General features: G+C 30.9%; 1 protein-coding gene across 1 annotated transcript in view; it reads right to left on the minus strand.

Annotated features, from left to right (window-relative positions):
* btv (dynein cytoplasmic heavy chain beethoven) overlaps nt 1–25,933 on the minus strand; it is a 74,025-nt gene that overhangs the window by 23,216 nt on the left and 24,876 nt on the right. The window contains exons 22-53 of the mRNA XM_074138013.1: nt 23,637–23,752; nt 22,457–22,611; nt 21,625–21,792; nt 21,369–21,527; nt 20,602–20,741; nt 20,212–20,425; nt 19,903–20,127; nt 19,446–19,637; nt 19,079–19,272; nt 18,137–18,275; nt 16,977–17,096; nt 16,710–16,892; nt 15,925–16,148; nt 14,756–14,874; nt 14,240–14,439; nt 13,103–13,210; nt 12,761–12,917; nt 11,723–11,930; nt 11,343–11,443; nt 10,726–10,904; nt 10,117–10,343; nt 8,931–9,036; nt 8,686–8,826; nt 8,331–8,467; nt 8,021–8,138; nt 7,726–7,842; nt 6,799–6,934; nt 6,608–6,721; nt 5,742–5,974; nt 4,927–5,040; nt 4,729–4,837; nt 4,075–4,240 (exon numbers count right to left, since the gene is read on the minus strand). Of these exons, the coding sequence (XP_073994114.1) occupies nt 4,075–4,240; nt 4,729–4,837; nt 4,927–5,040; nt 5,742–5,974; nt 6,608–6,721; nt 6,799–6,934; nt 7,726–7,842; nt 8,021–8,138; nt 8,331–8,467; nt 8,686–8,826; nt 8,931–9,036; nt 10,117–10,343; nt 10,726–10,904; nt 11,343–11,443; nt 11,723–11,930; nt 12,761–12,917; nt 13,103–13,210; nt 14,240–14,439; nt 14,756–14,874; nt 15,925–16,148; nt 16,710–16,892; nt 16,977–17,096; nt 18,137–18,275; nt 19,079–19,272; nt 19,446–19,637; nt 19,903–20,127; nt 20,212–20,425; nt 20,602–20,741; nt 21,369–21,527; nt 21,625–21,792; nt 22,457–22,611; nt 23,637–23,752 (5,019 nt within the window). The remainder of the gene's footprint in view (nt 1–4,074; nt 4,241–4,728; nt 4,838–4,926; nt 5,041–5,741; nt 5,975–6,607; nt 6,722–6,798; nt 6,935–7,725; nt 7,843–8,020; nt 8,139–8,330; nt 8,468–8,685; nt 8,827–8,930; nt 9,037–10,116; nt 10,344–10,725; nt 10,905–11,342; nt 11,444–11,722; nt 11,931–12,760; nt 12,918–13,102; nt 13,211–14,239; nt 14,440–14,755; nt 14,875–15,924; nt 16,149–16,709; nt 16,893–16,976; nt 17,097–18,136; nt 18,276–19,078; nt 19,273–19,445; nt 19,638–19,902; nt 20,128–20,211; nt 20,426–20,601; nt 20,742–21,368; nt 21,528–21,624; nt 21,793–22,456; nt 22,612–23,636; nt 23,753–25,933) is intronic.

The following is a 25,933-nucleotide window of genomic DNA, read 5'->3' on the forward strand; positions in this document are numbered from 1 at the left end:
TCGTAGAGAATACTTAGCTCTATAACTGGTACAAATTGCTATGTTCTATTGACAATAGTTAAGGAGATATTGAAGGATAAATTTTTGAGATATTCTAATTTGTTCAAATTTCAATCGAATATAACTCTTTTAATTTTTATCAGATTTCAAGGATTTTTTTACCGAAATATAGAGAATAGTTAGCTGTATAGGTGCTATAAATGGCAATGTTTTAATGATGATAGTTCGTGAGATATTCGAGATTAAATTTTGGACGTTTTGCAATTCGTTTTGAATTATGTTCAAATTTCAAACGTTTAGATCTCTTTTAGTATTTATCAGATTTCGATGAATTCTTTACCGAATTGTAGAGAATACATAGCTTTATAACTGGTACAAATTGCCATGTTCTATTGACAATACTTAAGGAGATATTGAAGATTTAATTTTTGAGATATTCTAATTCGTTCAAATTTCAATCGAGTATAACTCACTTCGTTTTTATCAGATTTCAATGATTTCTTTACAGAAATATAGAGAAAAGTTAGCTGTATAGGTGCTATAAATGGCAATGTTTTAATCATGATAGTTCGTGAGTAATTCGAGATTAAATTTTGAATGTTTTACACTTCGTTTCGAATTACGTTAAAATTTCAAAAGTTTATATCTCTTTTAGTATTTATCAGATTTCGATGAATTCTTTACCGAATTGTAGAGAATACTTAGCTCTATAACTGGTTCAAATTGCCATGTTCTATTGACAATAGTTAAGGAGATATTGAAGGTTTAATTTTTGAGATATTCTAATTCGTTCAAATTTCAATCTAGTATAACTCTTTTAGTTTTTATCAGATTTCAATGATTTCCTTACCGAAATATAGAGAATAGTTAGCTGTATAGGTGCTATAAATGGCAATGTTTTAATGATGATAGTTTGTGAGAAATTCGAGATTAAATTTTGAACGTTTTACGATTCGATTTGAATTCCGTTCAAATTTCAAATGTTTATATCTGTTTTAGTATTTATCAGATTTCGATGAATTCTTTACCGAATTGTAGAGAATACTTAGCTTTATAACTGGTACAAATTGCCATGTTCTATTGACAATAGTTAAGGAGATATTGAAGGTTTAATTTTTGAGATATTCTAATTCGTTCAAATTTCAATCGAATATTACTCTTTTAATTTTTATCAGATTTCAATGATTTCTTTACTGAATTATAGAGAAAAGTTAGCTGCATAAGTACAATAAATGGCAATGTTATAATGATGATAGTTCGTGAGATATTCGAGATTAAATTTTGGACGTTTTACACTTTGTTTCGAATTACGTTAAAATTTCAAAAGTTTAGATCTCTTTTAGTATTTATCAGATTTCGATGAATTCTTTACCGAATCGTAGAGAATACTTAGCTCTATAACTGGTACAAATTGCTATGTTCTATTGACAATAGTTAAGGAGATATTGAAGGATAAATTTTTGAGATATTCTAATTTGTTCAAATTTCAATCGAATATAACTCTTTTAATTTTTATCAGATTTCAAGGATTTTTTTACAGAAATATAGAGAAAAGTTAGCTGTATAGGTGCTATAAATGGCAATGTTTTAATCATGATAGTTCGTGAGATATTCGAGATTAAATTTTGAACGTTTTACGATTCGTTTTGAATTCCGTTCAAATTTCAAATGTTTATATCTGTTTTAGTATTTATCAGATTTCTATGAATTCTTTACCGAATTGTAGAGAATACTTAGCTCTATAACTGGTACAAATTGCCATGTTCTATTGACAATAGTTGAGGAGATATTGAAGGTTTCATTTTTGAGATATTCTAATTCGTTCAAATTTCAATCGAGTATAACTCACTTCGTTTTTATCAGATTTCAATGATTTCTTTACAGAAATATAGAGAAAAGTTAGCTGTATAGCTGCTATAAATGGCAATGTTTTAATCATGATAGTTCGTGAGTAATTCGAGATCAAATTTTGAATGTTTTACACTTCGTTTCGAATTACGTTAAAATTTCAAAAGTTTATATCTCTTTTAGTATTTATCAGATTTCGATGAATTCTTTACCGAATTGTAGAGAATACTTAGCTCTATAACTGGTTCAAATTGCCATGTTCTATTGACAATAGTTAAGGAGATATTGAAGGTTTAATTTTTGAGATATTCTAATTCGTTCAAATTTCAATCTAGTATAACTCTTTTAGTTTTTATCAGATTTCAATGATTTCCTTACCGAAATATAGAGAATAGTTAGCTGTATAGGTGCTATAAATGGCAATGTTTTAATGATGATAGTTTGTGAGAAATTCGAGATTAAATTTTGAACGTTTTACGATTCGATTTGAATTCCGTTCAAATTTCAAATGTTTATATCTGTTTTAGTATTTATCAGATTTCGATGAATTCTTTACCGAATTGTAGAGAATACTTAGCTTTATAACTGGTACAAATTGCCATGTTCTATTGACAATAGTTAAGGAGATATTGAAGGTTTAATTTTTGAGATATTCTAATTCGTTCAAATTTCAATCGAATATTACTCTTTTAATTTTTATCAGATTTCAATGATTTCTTTACTGAATTATAGAGAAAAGTTAGTTGCATAAGTACAATAAATGGCAATGTTATAATGATGATAGTTCGTGAGATATTCGAGATTAAATTTTGGACGTTTTACACTTTGTTTCGAATTACGTTAAAATTTCAAAAGTTTAGATCTCTTTTAGTATTTATCAGATTTCGATGAATTCTTTACCGAATTGTAGAGAATACTTAGCTCTATAACTGGTACAAATTGCCATGTTCTATTGACAATAGTTAAGGAGATATTGAAGGATAAATTTTTGAGATATTCTAATTCGTTCAAATTTCAATCGAATATAACTCTTTTAATTTTTATCAGATTTCAAGGATTTTTTTACAGAAATATAGAGAAAAGTTAGCTGTATAGGTGCTATAAATGGCAATGTTTTAATCATGATAGTTCGTGAGATATTCGAGATTAAATTTTGAACGTTTTACGATTCGTTTTGAATTCCGTTCAAATTTCAAATGTTTATATCTGTTTTAGTATTTATCAGATTTCGATGAATTCTTTACCGAATTGTAGAGAATACTTAGCTCTATAACTGGTACAAATTGCCATGTTCTATTGACAATAGTTAAGGAGATATTGAAGGTTTAATTTTTGAGATATTCTAATTCGTTCAAATTTCAATCGAATATAACTCTTTTAATTTTTATCAGATTTCAATGATTTCTTTACCGAAATATAGAGAAAAGTTAGCTGCATAAGTACAATAAATGGCAATGTTATAATGATGATAGTTCGTGAGATATTCGAGATTAAATTTTGGACGTTTTGCAATTCGTTTTGAATTACGTTCAAATTTCAAACGTTTAGATCTCTTTTAGTATTTATCAGATTTCGATGAATTCTTTACCGAATTGTAGAGAATACATAGCTTTATAACTGGTACAAATTGCCATGTTCTATTGACAATAGTTAAGGAGATATTGAAGATTTAATTTTTGAGATATTCTAATTCGTTCAAATTTCAATCGAGTATAACTCACTTCGTTTTTATCAGATTTCAATGATTTCTTTACCGAAATATAGAGTATAGTTAGCTGTATAAGTACTATAAATGGCAATGTTCTACTGATGATAGTTCGTGAGTAATTCGAGATTAAATTTTGAACGTTTTACAATACGTTTTGAATTACGTTCAAATTTCAAACGTTTAGATCTCTTTTAGTATTTATCAGATTTCGATCAATTCTTTACCGAATTGTAGAGAATACTTAGCTCTATAACTGGTACATATTGCAATGTACTATTGACAATAATAAAGGAGATATTGAAGGTTTAATTTTTGAGATATTCTAATTCGTTCAAATTTCAATCGAGTATAACTCTTTTCGATTTTATTAGATTTCAATGATTTCTTTACCGAAATATAGAGAATAGTTAGCTGTATAAGTAGTATAAATGGCAATGTTCCAATGATAATAGTTCGTGAGATATGCTAGTTTAAATTTTGGATGTTTTCAAATTATATATATATATATATATATTTACCTCTGTAAAAATGTTTGAGGAATGAGATCCATTGTGTTATCAGAAAAAGATTGAAGCCATATTAAATAACAATTTCTAAATATTGCTGGATATTTTCTTAATTGTTCAAAGAAGTCCATATTATCATGATCAAATATTAAAACTAAATGAACATTGTTTCGCATTCCTGAAAAGTAAAAAAATGAAATTAGGAATTAACAAGTAAGTAGTCCATATTCCTCGAATGGTGGATGTTTGAATAAAAATTTGGTTGCAATATATAATATTTGTAAAATGAACGATTATAATTTCATAATTAACTGCGCCACTGATCTATTTCAAAGTTTTGTCCGACTATTTTAATGCTACATATACTAGCATAATGCTAGTAAGACATTGCTAGCAGTAAATGAACCTATACAAACCTAAGCAAAAATTATCAATCACCCAATCTGTTGAAACAGATCCATGGGAGTTACCCCATGTTGTCTTAAAAACCTAACGGAAACTAATTTTTTATATTATTTGCATAGAGGAATGTCAAATATTTGTAAATAATGAAGTTCAATTCGAAAAATAATGTGCATGTTAATTACCTAGTATAAAAGCTTTATGCAAACGAGAAAAATATAAACACAGCAATATAATAAAATTAAATAAAAAAATAAATCTTACTTTCCATAAAGTATTTAATAAGTGTTCCTTCATAATTTTGTTCCATCATTAAAGCTTTTAATGGATGAATCAGAGTGTACAGTTCCTCTGAATGATATAATCCAAGCACCTGGAAAATTGTATAAAAATATCTTTTTATTGTAAATTAATTAATTTATAATATATTTTCTGGTATATATTTTATTTTGATTACTAGACCTCCCCGGAAGCGACAAGATTGTTTATCATGTACAAGAATTCTGCATTTAGAATCTGGTAGTCTTCAAGTAACAGAACTACTTGCTCGTTGTTAATACCTGCTAGCTGTATAACCTGTAAAATTGCATGATTGTTATTAGACATGCTACTGTTGCTGCTTAAAGGCCCAATTTTTAACAAAATGGTTGGCAGGACAAAAAGATATATACAATGAACTTGGTTATTAGTTTAAACACAACATATTGTGGTTTTATAATGTGATGGAAAGCTGAACTACAGTTGTGCAACTTCATCTAACGGATGAAGGAAGAATTCTGGTTGTTTTAAAGCGATCTAAGGATATCTAGCGAACTTTGGATTCTTTACGGGAAGTGAACGGCTGCCGAGAAAGTGCTGACTGCATCGATAGTGACGAAAGATTGCGATTTGTGGGGAAACGTTGCTTTTGTTGTAAAATTACCATTCTCTATTCCGATCTTTTTTTTTTCATTCAAAACTCGCTTAAAATGAATTAGTTGTTTACGAAAGCAGTAAGCAGAAGCTCAAGATATCTTTTGCGCTAGTAATGAGGCTAACGGATTAATTCTTCTAATATTATATGAATCCTGCTTCCTGCTTTATGGTTTTGTGAACTCTAGGAGGTTTAAACGGAATGCCCATACAAAAATTACACTCTTGAGTTGTCCATTTTCATTTTGGGTTAAGAGAATATTGATTGAATTATATGCGTCCAACAGGCTAACATTGTTAAAGAGAACAAAGAAGGCAGCTTTATTAATTGATAACAGAATCTAAAAAAAAAATGGGATACTTACACTTTTCAAATCATTTTTAAAATTATCTGTTGAATAATTGTCACCCAATTTTGGTGAGAAAACTGTTAAATTATTCATATGAGCAACTATCTGAAGTGCTGTCTTGCGACCAACACCTGCGCGTCCTGCAAGAAGTGCTCCGCCGGCTGGTTCCGTTAGAATGCAATCAAGAATTGAAATACAATCCAATAATTCGGGAAACACCAAAAGATTGTTGCTTCCACTGTCATTTGCTAAAAAAAAAAAAAGACAAAAAAAATGAATTTTAACAAAAAAGAGGTATAAGAATTTTGAGATAAACATTTTACTTCACTTAATAATGTATCACATTTACCACATGAGAAAAGAGAGCCATTAGTGGCTTTATTATTATTATTATTATTAATTATTATTATTAATTATTATTATTATTATTATTATTACCACGATATTCTGCACTGTGATCCAAATAGATTTATTGTGTCCCCAATGCACCAGCTGAGACCACTCAAGTGATGAAACAACTCACTTAGGATCTCAAGAAGAAATGGGAACCGGCCAACTCACCTCTTTCACCAATGCTCTCCATAAATACTTTTCAAGAAAGCTCCCCTAAGTTAAAGATATTGCATTCTAAGAAAGAAGATTCACTTCCCACACTGGTGACCATCCAGTCTTTTCAAAGAAGCCCCAATTAGAGCTAAGAAGCTCCCTCAAAATTAAGAGTAAGTGTCTCTAAAAATCACTTTAGGGACAAACATTCCCAGCGAATATTTGAAATATATAATTTGACTTAATCACAGTACTTTAGACAATGAAAGCTATATACTATATTGAGAAAACTAATAGATAAATAAAAAGTAAATAATGCGCTAATGTCCACTAACCTATTTCATTCATTGCTTTTTGTGTTAGTTTCATCCATTCTTTTGGATTATTAGCAGTAAGAGTTTTTCCAAATGGCGTGGTGCTTCCAGTTTTATCACAATTAAAATATGTACCTTTCATTAAAAATAGTTGTTGAATAATTTGTAAATAAGTTACAATTATTACTTTAAAATATTTTAAACAAATTCACCTTTAAAGTGTTCAATGTTCTTTGTTATTGTAAGATTATCTAAGATTTCTTTTTTCAAAATACTATCAAATTTATTTTGATCTTCGTCTTTTATTAGTTTATATCTAAATATTACTTTAGATTCAAATATAAGAACCTACAAAATTGAAAAATAATAAGTCATTTTTGTAACTGTTTGTAACCTGTTTCATTAACACTTCTGCGTTGAGATATTATGTGAAGAATATATTCATTTGCTTGGGAACGAAAGAACGCGGACTCCAAAGGAACTGAAATGTTAGAATAAGAATATGCCCACACTACGGGAGCGTTTTTAAAGTCTTTCAAATAAACGGTTGAAAGAAGTTTTACAGATTGCCAGGGTACTAAATTCCTAGAGTCGATTTTTAGTGCTGCAGAACAACTTAAAAAGTTCTGAAAGCCTTAATATTATTAAATAAACATTATCCAATAAAAAAGACAGCTAGACAAATTGCAGCATTATTCTGATGATAATCAACCAAACCTACTTAACCAACCAAAACAAAAGTTGTAATAAAGTACCAAGGTTTAGCTCTTTGTTGTGAGTATATCGGCGGTAAGAGATCTAGAAATATAATAGTGTCAGTAATATCTAATACCCACCACATCATTATAGGCTAACAATCGGATACATGGACCTTTCAAGGCATATGCTAAAATGAGACGTCGTTTATAAATTAAAGGAAGTCAGAAAACAAGCTGGTTAACGATGGTTCGGCGGTAGGTGTCCCAAAAAAGCAGAAGTATTCTCTTAAAATATTTCAGAATTACTTTTCCTGCGTAGTTAGTTATACAATGAATGTTTCAGCGATGGCGTAAGTCAGCTTAACAGTCTAGAGTATAAAGAAAGGTGTCTAAGTAAATTCTTCTGGAAATGTTTAGAAAGATAACATTAATTTAATTCACCTCAACCAAGGATTCTATATCTGGAATCGTGTGGCGGCTTAAGTTTTGGCACCATATGGATGCATCTCTTCCACTAAACCTGTAGCCGTGAGGTAAGCAATTAAATAAGGTTTGTACCTGTTAAAAAAATTATTTTTCATCTTTAGAGAGTTTGAAAATATTCTTACGTTTAATTTCCAAAATATTTTATAAACAGTGAATAGGAGTTAAATTGAGCGAAGTATTTTTAAAATATAAATTGTTCCTTGAATCTACTTTCGTTAATATTGTTATTATTAATAATTATTATACCAACCTGTGTACAAACATTTGAAATAATTGTTGCAATGGTCGGTGCAAAATTCGTTACTGTTGGAAGTAATTTCGTTGCCATAATACCATAAACATCTAGAAGATCCATGGCATTCGGTGGCCTAAAATAATTTTATATTATTAGACTAATGTAGATGCCAAATAATGCAATATGATTATGCTTCAGTTTCAACTGGGTTTTAGATTTGTTTTAATTAAAATTTTTAGTGATTCCTGATAGTAGGTAGATGATAGATATATGGATTAATATGAGAACTATGAAGTAATAGAGAATGGAATGTAGCCTAGTTTACCTCGAGTAATATATACGGTTATTCGTCAGAAATCTTGGTGGTAAACCTTCTACAGTGTTAACAATATACACAAAATTAACATTTTTAATGCCGATCCATTCTGAGTTTGAATCGTAAAATCCACGGTAAACTGTAATCTGAAATAAATAGAAAAATAACTTATCAAATAAAACACATAGATGCAAATAAATAAATACATATAACTTTGTTTTGTTTTTTAAAACTAGCAGTAAAAGTTTGCACCCAGAATCCTAATAATAATACAAAAAAAAGCTACAGTACACCTTCGAAGGGGTGATTAGTTTTTACATATAAAAATATTATCTTGAGCATAATGAATAAACGTATTTTTTACCTGTCTTAAAAATTCTATCAGCATTTTTGAACCCCATTTATCAGATTCGATGACATTAATGTCAGAAAATTGTATGATCAAATTTTCAGCATTTCTAGGGCGATAAATTCTCCCAGAACTGTTTGTCACAATCACACACACCTGGAATTTAGATGGAAGAATGTCAAAAGAATCTATTTTTATTATTTTGTGAAAAAAAAGAGATCTAAGTAATTCATTTAAAGAAACATTATTAGTTTAATTACTTGAATAAGTTTTTCCATTATATGACCTGGAGAGAGAAGTGCACTGCATTCAATTGGTTCTACATCAACATTTTGCATGTTTGAGTAGCAGTATTTTAATAAATTTCTGGAAAGCAGTATTACATTACTTATATTAGTATTAGTATTATTATGATTAGTATTATGTTTCATATTATTATTCATAGTATTATGTTACATATTACTTATTAATATTATGATTAAAAACAACACGAACTGTTGGAGCTGGATGTTAGGTCATATGTACTTTTCAGGTAATAAGGAACAGATCAGTTGAATATATTCCATGTCTTTGACGAACATACTTCGGTCTTTTGTCTGGAGTTTAGATCCTTACTTGGGCGTTGTATAAACATGGACTTCTACCAGTCTCTTTTTGTAGAATTTGTGAGAAAGAGGAGACACAAAAAATCCATATTAAGGGTTTGTTTTTTTGGAGTATGAAGAAATTAGGTTCTTTGGAGGAATAGGTTAAAGATGGAAGAGTTTAGACTTGACACAAGTCCGGGACAGCAGAGCCCAGCTTGTGTTGTTGTCTTTCTTTATACTGGTTTTCACATAAAGGCTTGCGATTAGAAGGGTTTGGCCCATACCCTCGGACGAATAATAATAATAATCTGAGCCTACAATGCAATATGCAGAAGTCTTGAATTTCTACAAATCTACAGTATTTGTTATGGAGCAACGCATAGGCGTTGAAACAGCACAACATAAACTCGTAAAATTGTAGCAAGTTTTTACTGGTCAAATTTATACAGTGATAAAAAGAACATTTATATGAAAGAAAGAAGCAGTCCATTGGCAACAATCAGCGATAAAACTAGTCGGTTTGAGGCTTTCAGGCAGAGGAGGAGGATGGAATTTACGATTATTGAATTGGAGTGTACAAGTCAGTCAGAGTAACTAATACTTCTAGCTCAAACGGAATATTGGATGCTACTTAGCATTGACTTGTTTCATGAAAGATTGTCGCCTGGAAAAAGAATAACTGGGTTTGGGTACGGTGTTGATGATTAGCTTGACCACAATGGGGCCCTGGACTGTCCAGTGACACCTTGCCAAAAGTGTTGGTAAATATTTTTTAAGTTCAGTAAACAGTTAAGGTTTTTTTTTTTTTTAAAAAAAAATTATTTATAGTAAGTAATTAATGAGAGTTATTTTGGTTTACCTTTTCCCGGAACCTCTAGGACCAACAAGCATGAGTGGTTCATCATTTACTAAGAATTTGCCAATAATATCGGCAGCCACTTTGAATTCTGCTGTTAATACAAGCGATGGATGCGATTCTAAATAATCACTTGACTTAGGATATTCACAAATAGTATCTCTTTCGCTATCATAGTGCAGATACAATGACTTAGAAGATAATAGAACTTCATTAGTAAGTTCAGTTACCTGGTAATCAAAATCAATTTTCTTTTTTAAATAAAAAGAAGTTCTAAAAAAAAGTTTCAAATTAAAGTGATCCTCTAACGCATTATATTCAAATTTAAATAATTATTATTCAATTTATATCGTTCACAGCTATAATTTACTAAATAAACGGAGTCCAGGAGTCAATGCAAATAATAAAGCTTGAAAACTACTTTTTTTTGTTGGGCTCGCCTCATTATTATTTATTTATTAAGGAACGCCATCTCAGGTAAGATTGGCAACCGAAGCTTTCTCAGTGCACTGCCAGCTTTCGGACAGAGTTCTCTTGTAAAATACTAACCATAAACAAGACAGCTGAAAAGTTATCTAGTAATAATATTATAACAACAACATAATACTTTACCATTTTGATAAAGTCCTGTTTAGCTGATAAACTTAAAAAACTTCCAAAACCATTAATAACCATTACACAAAAATGTGATTTAGATTGAACATCATTCAACAGTTTAAGGCAGGTTGAAACTATTGTAGTTAAACTTATCTGTACCACAAACGGTCCATGACTGGCCACCCATTGTAATACTGGAACAAAACAAAACAAAAATCCATTATTCGACTTATTTATTTATTTTTTGTTTATTTACAGGGTTGCAACATGAGTCTGTGCGAACCACTACAGCACTGCCTGATAAAAAAGGTCCTAAATGAATCTTACATTAAAAGATTTACATTGACCTTTCTAATTTGAACCAGGACTTAGCAGCCTGCGGAGGAATAGAGCCTTTCCTCTCTTTACTTCATTAATTTCATAACAAGCATTTTTGGCGTTAACAGCCTTTGTTTAAAATACTGAAAATAGCTAGCCGTTGTAACAGAAAACAATCGCTCGAATTTCTAAATGTAACTCTGCCATTTTTTTTTTTTTTTTTAAGTTGTACATGACTTTTCATAATCTAGTCCAACTAATGCTTGCAGTATACCTAAATAAGATGATGTGAAATGAAAAAAAAAAAATTATACCTTTCGGTAGGTAATCCTTGCCATAATGATAAGCATCACTATCTGCTTCTTGTGAATTTAACCAAGCATCAATCAGAGCATCCACTGTTAAATCTTCTTCACTGAAAGCAATTATATAAACTCAGTTGAAGGTATCAAAGATGAAAAGTAAAGTAAAGTAATTGCCTCTTTTTTCAGGCAGGCTTGACGTCCAACTACCAATTAGTTGTCGTGGACGGAGGCAACTAGCAAACATACTTTACTGTGAATTTCTTTTAATAACCATTAAATAAAATCCAAGGCCTAAGACCGGGAATCGAACCCAGAACTACAATGCATATTAGCTGTACAGAAATAAACATAGATCCTAAATAATGGACTTCTCTCATTAGATACTAAACCTCATAAAAATTACACCCATTCTTGAGATAGTAGCTGGAGAAGCATGTGTCAGGCTATCTGTTTCGAATATGAAATGTACATTATCTCCAAACTGGATACGCCAGCCAGATGGCAACGTTAGAAGATGATTGTCATCAAGAACTGAGTTCAACGATTCTATCCATTCCGGGTCAATATCACCATCACAGTGAATCCAGCACTCCATATCTATAAAGAAATCAATAATATTTTATCGTTGCATCAAAATTTTCAAGTCTGAGTGCCCTCTCCTAGGTATCTTGATTAAAATTATACAACGTTGCAAGAACGAAGGCTGGACTAGGAGAGGTTATTAAAAATGAGGACATTTTAGCGGCTGTGGATAGTGGACTGCAAATAAAGCCAGGATTAAATGCAAAACTTTTGCCAGAAGCATAACGACGTAGAGAGCCCTATTTAGCTATGATGGAGCTGACATAATAATGATAACCATTGGGATCGAAAGTTCTTCTGGCTTTAGATCTTCAGGCAATGAAAATAATTTTAAGAAAGAGGAGCTCACGTTGAAAATGAGGGACATATGAACCAATTTCTGCAGTAACAAATAGTTGTGATGAGTAGGTAAATGAAGTTTTTGAGCCTAAAGCTGGGCTTGATTATAGTAAACACTGTTTCGGACCTGGACTTGGTTTTCCAGATCATTGTAATCACCAAATACTGTCACTTTTTGAAAGGAGGAAGACTGTATGAAGGAAGAAGTATGAAGAGGGGGAGATTTTCCCTTTGCGCAACCAAATTCCAAATTTTGGGCGTATGTAGGAGTAAACACATTAGCCTTGCGCAGTGAAATAATGCCAAGTACTTAAGGGTACCTTTTGTGGTATTTTTTTTTGTTTTAAAAGCGCATTCTATTGGGTCACTTGCTTACTACTATTAACTTTTTAACACAAAAAAATTGTTATTTTGGTTTAATTGAGATTTAGAGAAAATGATGAGAAATTGCTAAAACTATTATAAATTATTCAAAATTGTGGCTGCAAAAAAAAAGAAAAAGTTACCTTGTGGTTCAGAGTAGACACTCTGAGCGATAGATGTGAGTACACCATTTGTCCATTGACTAGTATCCGCATCAATGAAACCCAGTAATTGAGTTTTTGTCATAGACTTTGGATTTACTGTATCGTGCCTAATTCTTGAACCCAGTTTCACTAGAGTCTACACAAAAAAAAAGAAAAAAAAGTCGACAGATTTCGGGTATACCAAAATATTGTTTTTTTGCTACTTTGAAAATGTCGCAATCGTTATTAAGATTCCTCAACTTTTTATTTTTATCCTTCAAATTAATGTAAATAGAAGTAAAGTAGAATTTATTGTAGTTACAGAAGGAAAATCTAACGTACGTTTTTGAGTAAAGAGATAACTGTTGATTTTCCACAGGCTGATGGACCTACAACCACAACGCCCATCCTCTGTTGCAGCTGTTCGTAAAGTTCTATACACTTCCGAACCTAATGAAAAAAGAAGGTCAATAGATCAGGATTGTCGATGAAGCAAATAGAAATGGAATGGTAGAAAATCCTTATTAAAAAAAGACGAAAACAAATAGAATAGGATAATAACAAAATAGTAATAAAGCAGTCAAAAGAATGTTAATAGTGTGCAACGAGAACAGGGATACGAATCTCTCTTCGTCGAAATGCCTTTAACATATTACTGGCCGGTCACATTCTTTAGTAAACAGCCCAGTAAAGATGTGCGGTGAAGTAGTTCAACTACGATTCCGTTTCACTCTACACTTGTCGACTAACCACATTTTCAACCATTTTTAATTAACTTTGAAAATGAAGACAAAACTTTTTTTTTGTTTGCAAACTCGGCAACTGAACAGAATAAGGTTGTTCTATAAAATTATTCAATGAAAATAAGTCACGATCTACGCAAACGTTTCGATTAAAATTTAAGTCTCCTAGTGGAATAATAACAAAGAAGGTGTTAACACATCTTTTGTTTTTTTAGCTATCTGTAATTGGCCTTTAAGGAGACCAAAATATAAGATGAAACGTATAATGTAAAATTGTAACTTGTTTTTTCATCCTCAACAATGGATCTTTCTATTTTAACATTTGATTAATATACGCCACGGAATACATGTTAAATTTTATTGAGAACTTGCAACAAATTTCGAATTTGCAATCTGTGGCTAAAATGCAGAATATCAAATTAAACAAAATAGTGATGTTACACATGAAATACATTTCTGCTCATTATTGTTATTATTATTATTATTACTACTATTATTTTTATTATTACCATTATTATTATTATTATTTATTATTATTATAACGATGGAATAATTATTTACAGCACCGGCGTTGCATTTAGAGTAATTTTTAGAAGTATTACTAATTACTACAGGTTTACACTTTATGTTTCTAGAGATTACTGAGCTAAAACAAAAATGAACCGTTTAGAAACATAATTGTGAAACAGTTTTTCTAACCTTGAACATGTTTTTAGATTAAAAATTAATAAAATACCTGTCTTTCATTGGCTACTATGCCTATTTCAGCTGCGGTAGAAATTAGCGTATCCTTCAGTGATTCATATGCGAAAGTTGTGAATCCTGTGCCAGGAAATACGTCCTTGATTAATCCTTCAAATCTGAGTCTATCATTAAATGTTAGTTTAGGCAGAGTATTTAGCCTTACAGCTTCCACAGCTAATTCCATCTCTATCTCTACAATTAAAGTGTAAAATTAAATTATAACTTAGCTTGCAAAGCCTTATTTGAAAGGAAGAAACATATCATTCTTAAAAAATTTTGAAAAAGTGAGTGTTCCTAGAAAGAAACATACATAAATAACTTGAACAATACAAAAAGTTTAGTGGAATGGTATTGAAATGTCAACTTTGAATAGTAAATTACTTAACTTTTGTAAAGGGATTTGAAAAAAGCATGCTTGCAAGCCTATATTTAATGAAATTGGTAGCAATATGTCTTAAAAGTAAAATTGCACTCAGATAAATAAGAATTAATTCTGAAATAATCTCACCTGGACTTGCTTCTTTGTTTGTAGTCAAGTGCTTCATTAGTGAATGGCCACAACTGCCTACCACAGTCTTCAGTGCTCGCAAACCCCAATCATAATGGTGATTTTGTGTCAATAACTTTCTGGTAAATTAAAGCATAAGTAAAACGAAATTATTAAGGTTTAAAAAAGAAAAACCTAACATATTCTCTTCGAAGGAGAAAATGGTCCCAACCAGTGGTCTTGGTTGTAGCAAAGTCTACAACGTATAAAAACACCGATATTCTCAACACTTACACAATAAATGGGGCATGCTAAGGTAATAAATGTTTACAATATCACTTAAGGGAGTCACAATAGATCTTTCAGAACAAATTGGGTTTGATTTAACAGCCATTTCCTGAAGAACGTTATTTCAGACTCAATAAACCTTAGTCAAGGAAATTCAGTTCTTGCGTAGTTAAAACTACCCACTTATAATATAAAGAAACATTTCTTAAACAAATTTTTCATTCTTTCCTTTTTGTTTTTCCAGAGACTTTTGGAACTAAAAGGATTCATTTTCAATCACCATTAAGACAAAATTAATTCACATGTTTCTGATACCAGACGTCAACTTTTACAGCCTTTTTTTTATCGCCTTTGTAAATGTTTAAAAAATATTAATTACGAATGTTAACTTATGTAAGACTCGTGCCTTTAACGTTTCAAACTTTTCATCAAATTTTTCTTAACAGCTTAAATAAAACTAATTTAAGGCTTACCTCCTCAACTCGTGTTTTTCAAGATCTAATAACAACCTTCTAAATGCCAGAATGAATGCCCATTCAAAAATAATAATTTTAAAAAATAAGGAATTATATTTTTTTCATTTCAATTCAATTTTTTTTTTTCTAAATTATGATTGAAAATGATTCTTTTAAATTACTGATTTTGCATAATGTAATGATAAAGAATTAATGTTCTTTTCTGTACATTTCAAATTTAGTTAGTATTCTTTTATCTTTTCTGCATTGAATTTGCATTTTCGTTTGTTTTCTGATTTATTTATTTTTGTTTTGTTCTTTTTTAATCTATGAATTGTCTAATTAATAGGCCAACCCCCTCTGTATGTCTTGTTGAATAGAACAGAGGTAAATGTAAATAAAATAATAAATAATAATGTAATGATACCACATTCTTAGTTTACTAACTTGGCCATATTAAATAATGTTACTAATTTGAAACCGATTTCTTCAGCCGCTTTAAATCCTTCACAATGAAGAACCACTTTAGCTATATCTTTATCATCTGGTTTAGTCATTAGTACTGGACGGAAAAGTTGTTTCAAATTTTCTGGCAACTTCTGTCGGCCACCATATCCTTTACCAGCTGGATTAAGTGTTATAAAGATACCAGCATTGTGATCCATTGTTACCTAATACAAAATAATAATAATAATTCATCTGATTAGAGAAACACATAAGACCGCTTACGTTTAAAAATGATCAAATAACAATAACATCTCATGAAAGGCATTAGTTCAGTTGGTAACGTTGTGGATTAGAATTGTTATCGGGTTCAATCTCAGAAGAACTCTGCTTAAAACAAATATTGCACATTTTATGTAATTACTGTTTTGGAAAAGTAATTATTGTAGCAACCGTTGTTTTAGGGAATGGTACTGAGTAAAACCTGTGAGACGACAAGTGATTGAAAGCTGAATTGTTGACAAAGATCTTTTTCGGTCAATGCAAGAGGGTAATTAGAAAAAAATAAAAGTAAAAAAATACATTTTGTGCTTTCGCTAGAACTACAGAGGGCTGTGAATTCCGATGGATTTCTAGCTCTTTGTTGCCATTCTATAGTCTAAATAGTACGTACTCTCTATGACACACCAATCAATCAATCAATAAAAAATCAATTTTGGAAATTTAAAACTATATTGCGATACTGAAAGTAAGAAAAGGTAGAGAAATAAGAGAAAATGAAACCAAACCTGTTTTTCAAGCAGAACAATACTGTTCGATTTAGTACGCAATCCTTCTTGTATTATGTGAATCTGTGATGATATTAAGGATAACGTAGTCTCCTCAAGGCGATTGAATTCATCAAAACACCCCCAAGCTCCACATTTTACTAATCCAATCATAATTCTGGTTAATGATTTAACATCTAAACCCTAGAATTTATAAATAGAATATAATTTAATAATGGATTATTAAACAGAATGTAAAAAAGGAAGATAATTTGTTTTTTTCATTACCCTGTCACAGTTGAATACAAGCACCTGTCTACCCAACAAGGAGCCTAAAGACTTGACCGACTCTGTTTTACCAGTGCCAGCCGGGCCGTACGGGTTACCTCCAAAACCCATGCTCATTGCCTGTACAACAGATTAAACTAGTTTGTCATATTAGTTATACAATATGTAAATTTTATATTCCTATTTTCATTATGTTTTCATTGTTTTTCTGATATTTATATGATTAATTCGTTATTCCTTATTGTTAAGAAGAAAATAGTACGAAAAGCAGCCAAAAGATGGCAGCAGAGGTTTGCAAATAGAAGACGTTTCAATTGAGCCCATTTAATTAAAGAAAATTAAGATTTGAACGGTTTTAGAGGAGAGTTTATTATTTTTTTTCCTACGATTTGTTTTTTTAATTTTTAAATCACAGGTGTTTCTGTACAAGTTCAATATAAAAAAACAGAACTTTTGACGAAAGGTTGACGTCCCAGTGAACCGGGGAATCCTCTCAACAATTTTAATAAAAAGAATTTGAACAGATCAATCACTATTTGATTGAAGGTATATGAAAACCATTTGAAAATCAATCAAAAATTCATTCTTCACGACACGCTAACATCTACTTCTGAAGTTTACAACTATATGATATTTTCATTAATTATCAAGCCATACAATTCACACTGCAATGACAAGTTTAGACAAAATCCCTAAAATCTTAAATATAAAATAAAATTATCGAAAATGATTTGCTGGGAACGTTATAACGTTTATAAGCGTAGTTGGCGTACTAAGAAATAGGCTACAGTTTCTGGAAAATCGAAGAAGACTAAATATACTCTCAGGAAATGTGCACTTATTTTCAATCATGGCATCAATTGCAGCTACTCGATTAATTAAATACATCAATAAACTTCTTGAACGCGTATTTTAGAGTAGTACTTACTTATGGTTCTATCAGATCAAAATTATTTACAATTAAAATACTTTCTTGTTCAACAAATATTAATTAGAATAATCGCCTAACAGTAGACCTTGAAGTTTGCCAAGATATAAAGGTATAAAAAAATTATAAATACACTCGAAGAACAATGAAACAAAATCTAAATGTTTTTAATTCTTTTTTTTAATTGTAACTTTCATTTTAATAATACACTTTAATTATGAATTTCCTGTACCTGGCATAAAGTCAAATAACATTTATCAGTTAGTTTTGTGTGTACAAGTTTGGGTGCGTTTCCTTGATACTCGTAAGAATATGCAAATACTGTGTCAACAATCTTTACAATTACTTGGCCATTATTATCTGTATAAAATCTAAAACAAAAGACGAAAACAAAAAATATATTTGTATATTTATTTGGACTTTCTTCAATTGCCGAAAGTTGCAGCAAAAAGATGTGTTCCCTCAATGGCAAAGAGATTATATCTTGTTCTGATTACAATCAGGTAACTGCAATAGCAGCCTTGCCTTCTTAATTCACGATTTTCTGTAACGAGGTAATATGCACTTTGTGTGTTAATTTGTAAATCCTCTCCTAATTCTATTAAGCTTTATTTGACAAAACTTGTTACCAATATTTTATTTTTATTACTGCAGTAATTAAAATATTTTAAATTAACAGAATTATTAAAGTACAGAGTTTTTCAATAATAACTTATTACTGCAGATAGCTTTAATAAATGTAATAAGTTTTGCTTACATTAATTATATTTTAAAATATTCTGAACTCCCAGTATAAAAGTCTTCTTTTCTCAAAGATGATTTGTAAACACCCAGATATATAGTATTTTTTTCACAGCCATTTAAATTAAAGAACTTAAAAAGGGAAATCTACTGGTTACAATAATACAATATAGAAGTAATCTTAAGTTTCTGACACCTAATGACAGTGTCAAGTTTGACACTCAGTCATGTACCTCAGGGAATATGTATTGAAGGTTTGTAACTCACACATCAGAAACTAAGTGTTGTACACGTTGGATCCTTCTATTGTGAAAAATATGTTGATTTTATTCTTGAAAAACGCATTATTCTTTCGTGAATACCATTAATTTTGAAATAGCAACAATTATTCTATTAATATAATACAAAAATATTTTTAAAAAAACACAAATACCTAAGTCGTTTTTGCCAGGCCCAGTCATCAATGGACGATACATTAGAAATAATAAGTTCATCCAATAAATTAATATGATATATTGTGTCCATAAGTAATGCTTTCAGCTTTAAATGTAGCAGCATATTTTTGCCTGAACCATTACTTTGTTCTGACCATTCCATTAGTTGTTTGGTATATTCTGTGTGTTGCTCCTTTAATTAATAACAAAAAAATATTTGCATTCTAAATATTATTTAATATAACAAAACAGATAATTACTTATTTAGAATACTAACCCTTAGTATAGCTACTTATACTATTGCAAATCTATTTATCATGAATACCCCGAAATCACTGCAAAAAAAAAAGTATAAATGGTGCTTACATCTAACTGATCACGAAATTTGCTCAGACTATTATTGGCGATTGCCTTCTCACAGCGACTAGTGAATGTAATTCTTTCTGCCAGGCATATAATCTGAGAAGGATACTGTACTGGGTCTGGACAGGCTAAATAGCTCAGAAGTTGAGCTTTTAAAGTTTCTTTTATTTCTAATGATAAATTATCTAGCCACTCCTAAAAAGTAAAAACATATTAATTAATATTATTATGGTTTCATACGATTGGTAGCATTCAAGTATAATGTGCTTTGAAAAAAGAAGTAAAAGGCTTATGGATCAGTGTTTTGAGGTAAGCAGACATTTGCTCCTAAATAAAATAATATAAAATATAAAATTGAAGGAATTGAAGGCACGCTTCTGGACCCCATAGCAACAATTATTCTATACAGACACAGACAAGTTAACAAGTTTAAAAATTGAATATTTAATAATTAAATTACTTCAACACTATCGGAAACTTCAACTGGAGATCTCAGTGGCACAGCTTCACCTTGTGCTGAATTAATAGTTGTTATCCTATCCTTTTCAAAATCAACAGTATGGACACCAGCAAAAATTTTCTTTAAATGTGATTGTATAATATTTTGCTTATTTGATTGGCCAAGTATTTCTAATAAATCTTCATCGTTAATAAAATAAAATCTCGGAAATCTTAATCTTTTTTCCTGTAAATAAATCAATTGAATTTACAGTTTATATTAAACAAAAAAAAAATCGATTGAGTAAAACAAACACATAAAAAAAGATACCTCCAAGAATGTTTGCAACGTATTCTGACATTGGTTTAGATTGCGTACTAATTGTTGCAATGCGTTTGTTATATTAACGATTCTCGTTATTGGTACAACTCTGTAATTGTTTTTCTTTATTTGTGTAAGAATGCTACGCCATTCCTTGTCAATGCGGCAGAATCTAGAATTTTCTAAAGTACCTCTACCGAATATTGGTTCTAAATACGCCCACCTTAAAAGCAATAACATTAGTTATACTTCTTAGTTTCTAAATTGATATTAAATCAATTGTATTTCATTTTGAAGTAGCTATGAAGGAGGGCAGTATTCTGTGTTTAGAGTTACAGGAAATTTTTGTAAACCTAAAGAATTTTCGAAATAGAAGTTTTACAAAACGTACAAACTTACTTTCTTTGTACTCTATTTAAATCTCTGAGACAAATATCAAGACTTGTTAATCGCTCTTCCCAAATATTCACTCTATCAGAAAATTGTGAAAAATTTGTTGTTCCTTTTATTGATTGCAACATATATTGATTATCACCAACCTAAAATTGGACTGCGATATAATTATATATAAACACATAAGTGTGATTTTAATTATTTAAAAAATAACATAAATAAGTAGGCAAACTAAATTACAGCAATCATCTCTCTAATTTACAAAATTTAGGCTGAAATTATCTCAAAGCTTGGCAACAAAATTTATGGTAAATAAGGATTTTAGATAAGTAGATCTTAGTAGCTCTTTCAATGTTCAACATTTTTATTAAAGAACATTTAGAGGATCGTAAGCTGCTCTCCTATATGCTGGGTTTGCCGATGAGATAATAATCTCCGCAAAGACAATTCAATGGACTTGAATTTGAAAGCAGGTAGACTTACAAATACTTAAAACAAAAACTATTAAAGTGAGACAAAGCCGTGAGACCCTACGACGAAAAATATTAAGATCTGTCCGTGTATAGTTCGACAAATATGGCAACAGACGTTGAACAGGAGATTTGGTTTGATTTCTGATATACCATCTTGTCAAACTAACCCACAGTATTCAGTAAAAGTGTAAGGATTACTGTTAATGCAATAAGATCACAGCCATTGTTGCCGCTCGTTGCATATAACTTAACCAGTAACATAATAAAATAGAAATCACCAGATCACAGAACAGTACAAACCTTGTTTAAAATATTTTTAATATCGGTAAGAAAATAGCAGCTATTTCCTTGGCTATCGATAAAATCAGATGTAGAAAACTGTGCTTCAACTTCCCAAGCATCTAACTCAGAAAGTGCATTTCTAATTACAACTTCTGAAGCAGCTCTGGAATTAAGTTCCTAAAACCAATTTTATACACGTTTAATAGATTTTTAAATCCTTTCATAATGGAGAATTCAGATAAAAGAAGAATTAAATCTATATAATAGGACGTACCTTTAAACTATCAGAATTTGTAATTACCCTCTCGGCCACTTGTAAAAAGTCTTTATATTTTAAATCTTGAACAGGTTTATAGGGTAACCCAAGCAATGTTAATACTTCAAGCCAATGATTTTCTGTAAATGTTTCACCTCTAAGATATTTTAAATTAGGTAAAAATTCCTGAAAAAGAAATTAGTCACAGTAAGAGGCAAGTAAAGAAATAAATAAAGGTCAATTTGAAAATTCTATTTAAAGGGTCTGTGGGAAAAATGTCAACTTGCCTACAACTAAGTATCTACCTCAATGTAAGATTCTATGTTATTCTGCTCTCACAAAATATTAAAGAACGTTAGGTTGCTAAAACTGGAACTTCATAACAAGCGTCTGACTGAGCTGAGTTTATTGATAACTATATCTCTCTTTTATTCTATAAAAAGAGGAAGAATTTTGATGGTATTTCATTTTTGAAATTGATTTTTTACTATAAATGCAATATGATGACTCCTACATTCGAAAAAGATGATCTTAGTTGGTTCTAATTAGCTCGGCTACCGTGGCGTCTCAAAAGAAATAGAACGTTGCAAAGAAAAATAGAGGCGAGATGTATAAAGTAGATGAATATAACGCCGAACCCAACGCTATTGAAAGTTGAAAGGGGATTCAATACAATGAGGTTAAAAGTAGCATTGGTGAACATTGGAAATGTTGGTAATGGCAGCAAATATTATTTTTCGTATAAAAAATATAGTAAAGGTAATTTTTGTAACGTTTCTTTAAGAATGTTGGAATAAATATGAAATAAAACTACGAGTCCAAGTAAGTGAAAAATTAATTCTTAAATTACCTTAAATAGATTGATGCTCATTAAAATTTTTACAGTAACAGCCGTTTTTGGAATATCTTTCAATTTTTCTACCCAATTGTCTAGATAATTATCTGTCTTTTGAAAAGCTTTGCTACGAACTACTATCCAATCTTCGTCAGATATTGCTTCAAGGCCTAAAAAATAATAATAATAAACAGTTTAATGTATGGATTCAGTCTAATCAGGCCAATCAGTCATTCTAACAAAGTTGAGAAGTTTGTTGAAATAAAACGCTAGAAAAAGTTTGGAATATTAGAATAGAATTCAAATAAAATGGATATATTATTGCTTTAATTGGCAAAAACAAATTTAACATAATCTGCAAGAGTTTCATTTCTGTAACCATACATTTAATGACTTTACAACCTGTTTCAAATAAATTTACTAAATAGTTAGTAGTAATAAAATAATACCTTTTGTTACTCAAGGCCCTTAAACCAATCAACATACGTCAGATATTTGTATGATATAACTAGATTACCCTTATGAATCAGATTAAGTGTGAGGGCACCCATCACGTGATTAGAATTAGAATGTAATTTAGGAAAGGGATTAGCTATGCTGATATCGTATTGGATTCCCACGCGGAGATCCCAGGTTCGAATCCAGGCTGCTGGCCCTTAGATTTTCTCTTCCTACGAGTTTCATACAGCGTACTTTTCTCCGAAAAAGAGAGAATACAGTACGATTGTCGGTGAAGGGCTTTAAAAAAAGCCTTTGACGCCTTTCAGGCGTCAGGTTAATCGTCAGGTCAAATTCGAAAACTATTTTGAGCACCAGCTGCGGAATTGGCAGTGGCTAACAACAACTTTAAGGGCTCATCTCCATTCTAAGGGAAAGGTGAAGTACGAGATATTGGTTGGATTGTTAGAAGGGCAGCCGATGTTGGACAGAAGCTATGAAATCTTTCTTCTTCTAAGCAAATGTAAATTTGATCCTATTTTGTTATTTGAGCTTACACCAAGAATAAATATTTTGTATTTTTTAATGCGTTAATAAGAACAAAATAAAAAAAAAATTCAGGGAATTGTTTCAGATACCATATGAAGTAAAAAATGTTAAGTGTAAAAGCAGAAATCTGATTGATCAGGTACCGAAACCCTAAAACTTTTAGAAGGGCCATTCACTCTGGATTATACTTAATATTTTTGAACATTACCCTCATTGAATTCTACAAGCAGTTTCCAAAGATCGTAGCAATTATTCAATTCTGTTTGCAGCGCCTCATTCATGTCGAATTCTGGAAACTTCATATTTAGTTTGGTAAAATCATCTCTGTAACATTAAAAACAAAGAATGGTGAATTATTCAAATATTTAATTAAATTACATGTAATAAAAATATTAGAGATTACTGTTAAGTTTTGGTTTACTACAGATTAAACTCCATCTGGCATTAACTCAATAGTTAATTTATACATTAACTCATCATTTATTAACTCACATTTATTTATGACGTATTAAACAAATATTAAAAAGAAGAAGAAGATTGCTAGCATATTATGCAAACATTAAATAGAATTAATAAATAAAAAATAATTTAGTAATAAATAAAATAAATTGATTCTACCAGAAAACTTTTCAAAGAAATTCAAACTGTTGATAAATACATTACATTTTCATAATCATTAATATTGAAGTTTTATAAACATTTTAGAAATTATTACAACACAATCGAGAACGAAGAAGAAAAACTAACATTTACTAGAAATTTTATTGAAAACGCAAAAAAATAAACTCTCAAAGAGCAAACGTTCAATTTAATGAATCTGGAAGAGATGAGTTCAATGTAAATAATTTTTTTTTTGAAGTATACGATGCATTATTTATTGAAATTAGTGAGAGTAGTTATGTGATCACCAATGAGGTTTCTTTTTTCTTTTCTTTAAAATAAAAAAAAATGCAGAAACAGTAATTAAATTCATGGATTACTAAGTATACGAATCTTGTCGGAAAAGTTTTACCTTTTTTAAAACTCTTGAAAGAAGTTAATATGTCAAATCTAGTCTAAATGTATATATTTTTAATTGATGTACTGATCTTTACTTTTTCAATTATAGAACCTTCCTTCTTTACAACTCATGTTCATTATGATTCCCGTATACGAGGGGGTACCCAAAAATAACCGGAATTGCGTTGCCGCGCATGGAGTTTATGTAGTACGCATTTCTGCCGCTAGACGTGTATAGCGCAATTCCTTGCCAGTTCAGTCCTGCCTGTGTTGTCTGCCTGGCTTGTTCTGTTCATCTGCAGTGATTGTTTTTACCAGCACTGTTTTGTTCTTTTTTCGTTTTTTATGATGGCAAGTTTAAGTGAACAACGTGCAGCTCTGAAATTTTGTTTTCTACTCGGCAAAAATGCTGCTGAAAGTGTTTTAATGTTGAAAACAGCTTACAAAGATGACGCTATGGGAAAAACTCAAGTATACGAGTGGTTTACTCGGTTTAAAAATGGCGACATGTCGATTGATGACAAACCTTGTTCTGGACGTCCATCAACTGCCCGAATCGACGAAAATGTTGAAAAAATTCGAGAGCTGGTGTTCACAGACCGTCGACAGACAATTGATCAACTGTCAAAGAGTAGTGGGTTATCTTGGAGCTCGGTTCAGCGAATTTTAACGGAAGATTTGGGGATGAAAAGGGTTGCTGCCAAGTTTGTTCCTCGAGTTCTGACTGACAATCAAAAAGAACATCGAGTTGAAACATGTCGTGCTTTGAAACAACAGCTTGAAACTGATCCAGACTTTCTGTCAAAGGTCATTACTGGTGATGAGTCATGGTGCTATGGTTATGACCCAGAAACAAAGCAACAGTCGAGCCAGTGGAAGACGTCATCTTCACCCCGACCAAAAAAATGTCGTCAAGTCAAGTCAAACATCAAAACAATGCTGATTTGCTTTTTTGATGCCAAAGGCGTAGTCCATTCAGAGTTTGTCCCCCCAGGTCAGACCGTCAATCAAACCTTGTATTTGGAAGTTTTGAAAAGATTGCGCAATAGTGTTCGCCAAAAAAGACCCGATTTGTGGCAAACAGGAGACTGGTTCTTCCACCACGACAATGCACCTGCACACACAGCCATCTCTGTTACACAGTTTTTGACTAAAAATGGCATGGTTCCGCTGCCCCACGCACCTTACTCGCCTGACCTGGCTCCGTGCGACTTTTTCTGATTTCCACGCATGAAAAAGGGCATGAAAGGTCACCGATTTGACAACATTGAAGAGGTCAAGAAAAAAACGAAGAAGGAGCTGTCAGCCATTTCTAAAGATGACTACAAAAAATGTTTCGAACAGTGGAAGCACCGGTGGGACAAATGTATTCGTTGTAATGGAGAGTATTTTGAAGGGGATAAGGTTATTCTGTAAAAAATTTGTAAATAAATAGCTTTTAAAAAATAATTCCGGTTTTTTTTGGGTACCCCCTCGTATGTTCTTTTTTTTCTCGAGAGATCCAAG

The sequence above is a fragment of the Rhodnius prolixus genome, unplaced genomic scaffold (assembly GCF_049639745.1).
Source record: "Rhodnius prolixus isolate KJV_2025 unplaced genomic scaffold, Rpr scaffold_11, whole genome shotgun sequence".
Taxonomy (NCBI): domain Eukaryota; kingdom Metazoa; phylum Arthropoda; class Insecta; order Hemiptera; family Reduviidae; genus Rhodnius; species Rhodnius prolixus.